This window comes from Diachasma alloeum, unplaced genomic scaffold (assembly GCF_001412515.2).
Source record: "Diachasma alloeum isolate Michigan unplaced genomic scaffold, Dall2.0 Dall_scaffold_00197, whole genome shotgun sequence".
NCBI lineage: Eukaryota > Metazoa > Arthropoda > Insecta > Hymenoptera > Braconidae > Diachasma > Diachasma alloeum.
The window spans coordinates 1547785-1558034 of NW_021680362.1; the positions used below are offsets into that span (position 1 = coordinate 1547785).

At 36.6% G+C, this 10250-nt stretch overlaps 1 protein-coding gene across 1 annotated transcript in view; it reads right to left on the reverse strand.

The window, feature by feature from the left end:
• The window catches only part of LOC107048766 (sonic hedgehog protein A), a 60841-nt gene extending 50995 nt beyond the window's left edge, over positions 1-9846 (reverse strand). Inside the window, exon 1 of the mRNA XM_015272126.1 lies at positions 9448-9846. Within this exon, the coding sequence (XP_015127612.1) occupies positions 9448-9846 (399 nt within the window). The remainder of the gene's footprint in view (positions 1-9447) is intronic.
• Between the last annotated feature and the right edge of the window lie 404 nt (positions 9847-10250).

The window sequence follows — 10250 nt, forward strand, 5'->3', positions numbered from 1 at the left end:
AGAGAGAGAGAGAGAGAGAGAGAGAGAGAGAGAGAGAGAGAGAGAGAGAGATATGAGGAGAAAAAAAATTGAAGATGGTCCCGCGGAGGCGATCTTACACGGGGATATCCCCGGATCGTGTGGAGTACAGAGAAGGGAGCCCCAACAGCGTTAATCCCGCGCTCATTAGTAACACGCCACGGACAGCCGACCATAAGCAACATCGACGTTCAACTTGGCTTCCCTTCTCATCTCGTTTTCAGTATAACCTCCCCCTCAGTCCTCCCCGCCCTCCGCCACCCTTTTCATACACTGTGATTCGCGTTAGCCTTCGAACGCCTCCGTTTTGCACTTTAACAAGCACGCGATTGATTCTTTTGTGCACCATTTTTACCCACTTTTATTCGGTTATGTTGAGAAGTTATAAATTGGATTGGTTTTGCTTCGGGCTTTGGCTGGGTTAATGAGCATAATTTGAGATTAAATTGGTTTCTATAATTAGAAATGAGGGGTTTTATGGGGGATTTTGTTTTCATTTCTGTTGAGAATACATACACGGAGAAAAAAGTTGGAGGAAAATTATCGAAGAAGTCAAGTAATCGGGGAGCGAACTCGATTTTCAGTTGTAATGCCCCGAGTGCTTCAAAATTGGCGGAAATTTTTCGAAAATTTTGTTGCATAACAACGAGGGGGGTAAGTTTGGCCAAACTTGCCCCACTCGTTGATTTGCAGGAAAACTTGAGGATCATTTTAGATAATTTTGGAGCACAAGGGGCATTCGGATGAATTATTCCCCTCATCTGAATTGCCAACGACACTGTTAAAAATTTTCGTCTGCGTCTTTCGTGCGAAATCGCGGAAATTTTTATCGTGTTCGTGTTCCATTGAAATTTCAGGAAATTTTGTCATTGAAAAATCAAATATTGCATTGATTTTCTGTTCAAGTGATCTGGAAATCAATAAAGTATTTGATTTTTCAGGTCAATTATTCTGTGACAATCCAGGAAAATTCCAGGAAAAATTGAAAATTCAGGCGATTTTGTTTCTTTTTGGAGAATCAGAGGAGAAGTATTTTTTCATCGATAAATCTGAGCAATTGAAAGTACAATTATTGTAAATGAATGTGGTGTGATCCGAGGAAGTGACGTTAGCAGTGTTTTAAGCCTCAAAACTCATTAAGTTTTGCAGGAAAAATCACTGGTGCTTCGCATTTGCAATTGTTTAACCTGAAAAATTTGCCTTCTTCGTTAATTTTTAACGAACCTATTGGAAAATCCCTGATAATTTTGAAGCTCTCGTGGTATCGTTACATACGAAAATTGAATGGAATTCAAAACATGAATATTCTATACTAAATTACGCTGAATTTCCAATTAATAGAAAATTGAAAAAGATATTTACAACAATAATAATACAACATATTCACCTGAATTTTCCTGATTTCTACGAATTCCCGCGAATAATTGAACTGAAATTTACTGATTCTATTAATTTTTTCACCAAATCACTAATTTTCAATCACAACACGAATATTCAGGAGTTAAGTACACTCATTCCACATTTACTTGAAAATTGAAAACAATATTTACTTGAATTTCCCCGATTTCTATCATTTTCATAGAATAATTGAACTACACTTGACATTTTCCATGAATTTTTCCAGTAAATAGTGAATTTTCACTAACAAAATCCCTTGAAATTTCAGTGAAACTGTCCCTGAATAAAAGTTCTGAACAACTGTACCAGAAATAGCCCCCAACAATGAATAATCATTAATCAAAAATAACAATGACATTTCATCACATCATTACAGAACCACCTGAAGCCACTGATATGAACTGCCTCTCCATAACGACTTCTCTCCCCACAACTCTCGCTCCTATTATAAAACATTAACGACGATTTTAATCGCAATAGGCTCCATCATCTATCCATAAAGAACCCCATAAAGTAGTACCAGTAAACATAACATTCATCCTCCATTACCCGAAGGCCTTCTACAAATACCTTATCTGCGCGACGCCATACGTAACGACTCCTCCGAACAGATTTGTCTTTCACAAGTTGATACGCTTCATCACCAATTTGATCTAGGTTAGTAACGAAACATTTCCGCAAGTGTCATCCCGTAATTGTCTAGAAGTGTCTCCCCCTCTCACTTGATCGCCCAGTGTGTCACATCGCACGCGAGGAAACTCGATAGTCGCACGTGGCGCCACGTGATGCGGGAGTGCTCTGCGACCTCGCGACGAGATGAAAAAAATTGTAAAGAATGGGACAAGATTTTTTCAAGGAAGAGGGAACGTCAACGCGTCGATGACACCAGCTGCGATCGTCTCGTTATCGTTGGCAATGCCACCGGAGACGAGAACTCATCTTGTCTCTTCTAGGTCATTCGATACGCGGGAGTAACAAAAGAGGATGAGAGGAAGGAAAAAAAAGAGGAGCGAAGAAATCGATGGGACATCGATCGGGCCCTCATCGCGGAGACAAAGGATGAAGAAATTGACGTCATTCTGGGGTCTTCGAGAGTCGGAGCAGGCGAGAAATGAATGTGCAGGGGTTTTGGAAATAATGGGACGATTTTTTGGTCGATTTTTGACGAAAACCGACGGGGGATTGAAGCCGTTTGAACTCTGATAGCGATTAGGAGGCGCCTAACTACATGTGAAGTTTACGGATTTCTTGGAGATGATTTTCGATTGCATGAAGCGGTATCACTGGGAAGAAGAATTATCGCCTTGAATGGGTTTCTTCATTTGCAGAGAGACTGTGAGGGTTTTCAACTTGAGAAGTCACTGAAAAATCCACTATTTTCTGTACTGTTGAGAAAATTGAAAGTTCATGAATGGTTATTCATATTGAGAATAATAATCTCGGTTCACCTCCTACCTCATCCAAATCCCATCCAATCATTTCCTGTGACGTCACAAACATGTGGAGCGATATATAAATTCCCTTCTTTAATGGATTTCTTCTTGCATGTAGGGCCGCTCTTAAAAAATGCAGTGTAACGATTTTTGAAGCCTCTATTCCGCTTATCAAGTAATGTAATATGATGGCCATTTATATTTTTTGCTTTCGAATGGAAGCATTGTAATCGTTCAAATTTAAGGTTTTGATTTCGTAAGTTATACCGACCTACACGGAGAGAATTTTCTAGAAAAATTCTAGTACGAGTACTGGAAAAAATTACAATCCACAGACTGTGAAAAATTCTAGTGCTGTTAAGGTAAAATTTCTCGGTATTTCTGGTATAATTTCTGGGGATTTCTGTGAAATTTTCACAGAAATACGGAGAAAAATTCACGTTTTCCCCATTAAAATTTCTAGTGCCGGCACTGGAATTTTTTCCTGGCCGTCATTTTTCTAAAAAATTTCTCTCCGTGTATTATGATCCAAAAAGTCCGAAAATGACATTTTTAGACCGTGTCCGTACGTATGTCCTTCAATTCTTCACTAATGAATTCATGGAATTAAATTATTCTTGTTTCTCAAATGTAGGTATTGTTGAGCCCTATCTGTCTATATTAATTAAAACTTAATTCATAGATTAGTTTTTTTTATTTTTGAATTTTTTCGAAAATCGGTTGTCTCACGATAACTAAAAAAATGTTCCCAATTGATTAAATAATGGCTTTAAGAATTTGTTTGGATGCCGTTTTGATTGAGTTCGAAGATGAAGGCGATAGCAATAATTGCTATTTTAATTTATTAAAAAATTTTGTTTTTTTTGAAAATCAGAATTTCGGGGATATCTTTGAATATCGTAATTTAAATTAATTCGATCATAGCTTAAAATGTTTGCTTTAATGTCATTAAGTCGAAGTTGAAAGATGATTACGATAGCTACATTGGTTGATTTGATTTCTATGATCATTGAAAATTTTAAATTTTTCATGAATTTCCCTGAAAGTGAGCTTTCTGATAGTTTCTTCAAATGTGATGTTTCAAATTCATTTAAGTATGTGTAAATAAAATTTTTCTACACGGAAAGAAATTTTCGATAAAAATTTTCGATTAAAAATGAGACCTCCTTCGTGGGACGAAGGTTAGTTTAATCGCAAAAATTAGACTCCCAAGTCTAATTGTTCCGACGAAACTTAACCTAAAAAGTGGTTGAATGTAATTTCGTCCCACGTTTGGCCCTCTGGAGGTCTAATTTTTATCGACAATTTCTTTCCGTGTATAAAGATTTTATCGAAGGGCTGAGGAGAAAGATAAAACTGTAACGAAGACAATCGGTTGTATAGAAGAAAAGGGATAATAAGAATAATGAAGCTGATAACATTCAACCAAGTTGAAAATCTGACAAAATTAGGTAAAAGGAAATCATATTCACTTCAATAAAAACAAAAACAATGAATTATACATGATAGAAGGAAATGATATGCAAAATAGCCATTCGGAAGCATATTGCTGATTTATTAGCAAAGATAACAATACTATGGACAATTCAAGAGCAATTTCCCACTTGTTTCGATCAACCTTCCCCAATCTTATCAAGTCCCCAAGTAGGAAACATTGTTCTTAAATGAGTAACAATTCACTTGATAAAAAAAAATTAATTTCCTCCATGCTTTCCTCGGAAACAAATCTTAACGAATCGTCACTAATAGCGATTACCCATTCTCGAAACATGCATAAATACCCGAAGAATGACTGACCTGCCGAGATTTTCCAGGTACATGACGAAAATACCCTCAACAGGTTACAAAATGCTCCCGCAAACATTGACTCATTACTTTTTTCCCGGGAAAATCAGTGCGCCAGTGCACCTCTCCACCACATAGTAATGAAATCAAAATTAGTAAACATGATGAATGTTTAACCTGCGTGAAGTATCACTTTAGGCCGGATTCTGAAAAAACGAGTCAAGTGGCACTTCGTATTGTAACGATGATTGACGTAAAACTTTACGATGACAACTAATATATTCCGAGGATTCTCATGCATAAGGATACTTCATTCAGAACGTCACTGTCTTCCTCAGGAAACTTTAATTTGTTACTTTAGAGAGTGGAACTGACGTTTTCATTGACGAGAAGTTCAATGGTCTGAATCGTGATTGCTAGGTTTGTAACCTATTAATAAAGCCTGCAGCTAGACGGTGGTTATAGTGAGATATTGCCGGGATTTTTTCCAGTCGGGTGGAGTGATACTATGGCTTCAAAATGAAGTCGATTTCCCGTGAATGACTGTCATCACTGCAATTGATTTCGCACGATTTGAAGAATTTGAAATCAGATAATTCAGAGGAAATGAAGTCATTGGTACTCAATGAATGAAGTTTAATGTGCAATATTGAATGGGTAATACGGGTGGTTTAGATTTTTTCAAATTTGCTCCCCGAACGATACACAGTCAGAAATATTTGTTGAATTTCAACAACTAATTGTTAAAGTTTAATAGTAAAATGTTGGAAAAATGAAGGGACAACCAGTTATCAATTTTTAACAACTATTTGCTAAACTTTAATAGTTTTTGTAAGAACATATAAACAATCTGTAAATTTCGGTGAAAGTCGAACGATGCAGCGAAGCGATGAAACAGTTTAAGTCGATTTTGACTATTGATTTTCAATGAATATATCGAAATCTAAGAGCGACAGCAAAATTTTCGTCATGACCTTTTTTATGGCCCTCAATTTACTCTACAAAAAAGGTCATTACGAAAATTTCGGTGTCTCCCCTAGATTCGTCCATTTTCCTTGAAAAATCAGCAAAGGACTAAGACGACTTGAACTGTTTCACCGCTTTGCTACCAAGTTTGACTCTCAGGGCGGTTTGGTTGTGTCATCTGTATCATCGACTGGCTTTTGCCAAAATCTACAATTGTTTCCTAAATTTTAACTAGTTATTAAGATTTCACAACTCAAATAACAACTTAAAATTTACCAGTGGTTGTTTATGCATGTGTCTAACAACTATTTGCTTAAATTCAACAAATATTCTTCATCTACTGAAAATAACATGGATTTTTCTTTTGTTTCACTCTCTCAATCCCGAGTTATTGCCAATAAAAAACGGTCTATTTTGCCCTACTCACCCGTGATAATCAACGAAAAACCGCAAAGTTCTCAATTTCGTGTCTCACGAAAACTATTTGCCTTATTCTACAGAGAGATCATTACATCAACTGAATTGTCTAGAAATATGTTTCAATTTTCCAAAAAATCCTTCCATCGAGTTTTGGAAATGCACTGGCAATTATCAGAGACGGCGAAATTATTCTCATATTTGTGGTACACAACTGATTTCTAGTTTTGACTCAACTAACTTCGATCAATTCCGCTGATTTCCAACGCCTTTATTTCGACGATTCCAAATTTCAGGACTCCAGTGAGTTCAATGATTTCAAATGATTCCAAATTAATTTTATCCCCAAGTGGAATCATGATTTCAGGAGAGAGTCTTGCTTGAAATTGATTTCAGTATGAAGCCCACACCTGTTTTCAAAGTTTATTGCTGGCAGGAGGCACTTGAGAAATGTATACACGGTGACGATAACCGACGGCCGAAGGCTCTACCGAGATCTCGGAAAATACAGCGAAATTCTCAGAGTTTCAAACAATTTTTTTCACATTCTTCTTACGGGCTTAATTTGATGAAATGGAATGCACTGAAATTCCCTGTTGCAATATTTAATTACGTTTTTTGGAGTTCTCAATCGTTACTGCATTTGCCATTAATGCTTTCGGGCCAGAGTTGACACAGGAATAATGGAAAAAAATATATATATGATGAAAAAGAATAAAGGACAACGAAACCATTAAGTTTTATTTGCCGTAATTGGCGTAGCTTTAACGCGCCAAACCAAACACTGGTTATGGCTGCCATAAACCTACCCACAATCACTTAGGTGGCGCGCACGTTTATTTATTTTTATTTTTCTTTTGTTTTTACTTCCCTCATTTTCGTTAACCACATTAATTTCCCCTAATTTCGGATCCAAGGAACATTCCGTGGATTTTTGTTATCTTTTTTTGGAAATTTCGGTCTGTTTCTTTCACGGTTTGGGGAGAAAAAATTCAGTCAATGTTTGAACGAGTGAAAACGCATCCGGTCAAGGTTCGCTGTTAGGTTGTGACAATGAGATAAGAGAGTGTAACAGTCAATAGTGAGGGAGAATGGGGATCTTTGTGTTGAACCGACGGTCAGAGGCTTCAGTTGAGAATTAATTCTCCAGATGGTTTTGGAAAATTCGGCGTGATGAACTTCCTCACTCAATTTCCCTCGAAACAAACACTTTAACTTCATATATGGATAAAATTGGATTTGATTTTTAGTAAAGGAGACATTTTTCTCTTCGTCATGTCATTTTCTTGCAAATGAACGAAAGCTTGCGAGTTTCTAAGGAAGAAGTACGAAAAAGATCGAATACAACCGAAATTTCGGTTGAAATTTCCGGTTAATTTTTGGGAATTCTTATTACATTGTAGTTTCACTGAAATTTCAAGGATTTCGTCATTGAAAATTCAAAAGTTCAGGAAAAAATCAAGGGAAAATGTAAATTTTAGTTAAATTATTCTACAAAAATTGATAGTAATCATGAAAATTCCGGTGAATATATTTCTGAATGTTTAATTTATTGAAAATTCAGTAAATTTGTTACTAAATATCCATTTTTTGTTTGAAAAATTCAATTGAGTTGGGGAAATCTTGCCTCCTGTGGTTCAGAAAGCTAGAATTTTATTATTTTTTGCCCCCAAATCAAACTTAATGTCAGTACGGAAAAGATCAAACGAAGTCTACACTATTATTCTCCAAAAACTGTTAAAAATGTTCCACATTGTTATATTTTTTGAAAATTGTTATCGCATTATAGTTCCACTGAAATTCCAAGGAATTTCGCTATTGAAATTTCAAAATTGTATGAAAAAATTAATGGAAACTGTAAATTTCTGTTCAACTGTTCCATGAAAATTGGTAGTAATTCGGAAAAACGAAGTAAATACATTCCTAAATTTTCTCTTAATTAAAAATTCTGCGCAAGTTGCTTCTAAATATTTATTTTAATTTAAAATTCAAGTTGGGAAAATCTCGTCTTTTCGTTGCTCAAAAATTTAGAATTTCATAATTTTTTCCTCCTGAATCAATTTCAATGTAGTCCTGGGAATTTCTAGCTTTCTGCTATTTTTGAGTGTTGACAGTCTATGATTTTTTTTTTCATTTTTTGGATTATGTCAGTGTAGTTTTTCAAAAATGTATCTTTTCAAAAATTCCAAAACCTCCCTTGGTAATTCCCCTCGAAAAAAATGAATTGCAAACTCTCCCGACATAACCCGTCATCCCTTCAGCCACGAACCTTCCATCCGCGGAAACGCCGGTACGACGTCGTTCTCGTACGTTATCTTCCACTGAAATTTCAATGAATTTCGCACTTGAAAATTCAAAATTTTGTTAAAAAATCACTGGAAAATGTGAATTTCAGTTGAATTATTCCATTTAAATTGATAGGAATCAGAATAATTCAACTGAACATACCTGAATTTCACTAAATATTCATGTGTTTAATGACAACGCACCAATTTTCAATCATTAATCATCTTTTGATTACAAATTAAAAAAATGATTTTGATGAAATTCTGACTTTAATTTTTTTTCTCCTGAATGAACTTCAATATCACTCCTGAATATTTCTAGCCAACAGTCCACGAAATGTCAACCGTTCTCTGACAGTGTATCTCTCCAAAAATTCCAGAATCGCCATTTCCAATCCCTCCCGAAAAAAAAACTACAAAGCCCGCCGACATGACCTGTCATCCCTCCACCCACGAATCTTCAATCCACAAAAGCGCCGGTACGCTTCAAATTCAAATGTCGTTCAAATACATCATGTACCACTAAAATTTCAAGCAATTTCATAATTAAAAATTTAGAATTTCATTTAAAAACCAATGAAAAACATAAATTTCAGTTGAATTATTCTATTCAAATTGATAGTAATCATCAAAATTCAAGTAAATATACTCCTAAATTTCCAATTAATCGAAAATTCGTCATAACTTGGTGCTATTCACATTTTTCAGGAAAACTCAACTAATTTTCCCATTAATCATGTTTTGATTAAAAATTTAAATAGATTCCCGAATTCGATTACATCTCCCCTGAACAAAATTCATCGTCACTCCTAAAAATGTTCAGCAATCCACCAAATGTCACCCGTTCCCGTGCACTGTGCACAGTACCTCTCCAAAAATTCCCGAACCTCCTTCCCACTGCCCCCTCAAAAAAATAAATTACAAACTCCGCCGACATAACCCGTCATCCCTCCACCCACGAATCTTCAATCCACAAAAGCGCCGGTGCGACGTCGGTAGCCATTTAACCGAGCGAAGGTGCAAACTGTTGTATAAACACCAATAAATGCAGAATGAATAAAACGTTAACGATGCGTATAAACCTCGGCGAGACAATTTGTCCCCCGCCCGAGTAAATCCCTCGAAAGACAAAAAAAACTTTTTACCTGAGTCATGAGCCTGTCAGCCCCAGTGCCCTCCTCATCCTTGAAAATGATATCAGCATTGTAATTGGGCACAAGATCTCGAAATCTCGTATGATCCCTCGATACCCGTCCCTCCGGCAATCCACTAGCTGGCAGTGTATTCTCACTGACATTTGGCACATGCTGTTTGAAAACTAATGGGGTGAGTTTGCGCAGTATTGGCCGCCTACCACCACCCCTACCAGGTCCACAGGCTAAAACACCCGGTATCTCTAACGCCGGTAACCAAAGTACAAGAACAACAACAATAAGAATCCTCGGTGGATATCTCCTTCTAGTTCTGCATCTTTGATAATTATCATTGTTACGTATTTTCTGCAGGTACGAGACCGATCTCGCATTGCCACCTAATTCCACCATAATATCACGTGGGTACTATCAAACCAATCAATCCCACTGACGTGCGACGATAATACCACCACCACCTCTTTCCACTAGCCTCACTCACTTTTAACCATAACCAGGGCATCACACCCTGGTGGTTAACACTTGAAAATAACTTCACTTATTCCCTGCTGTCACCCAAAGCCCCCAATCCACCCCCCGCAATTACATTGACAAATAATCAATTGAATCAATCACTCGAAATTAAAACTCCTTTCGTCACATTGATTCACTTCAAAAACATTACACAATCTCAAGGTAAATCAATCGCAAAATCATATTTTTTAATCGTTAAGTGATAAGGAACAGTTGACACTTCACCGGTTTGAGGGGCAACAGTAAAATGTTGTAAAATCCCAAGAGTTGACGTATCACCGGAC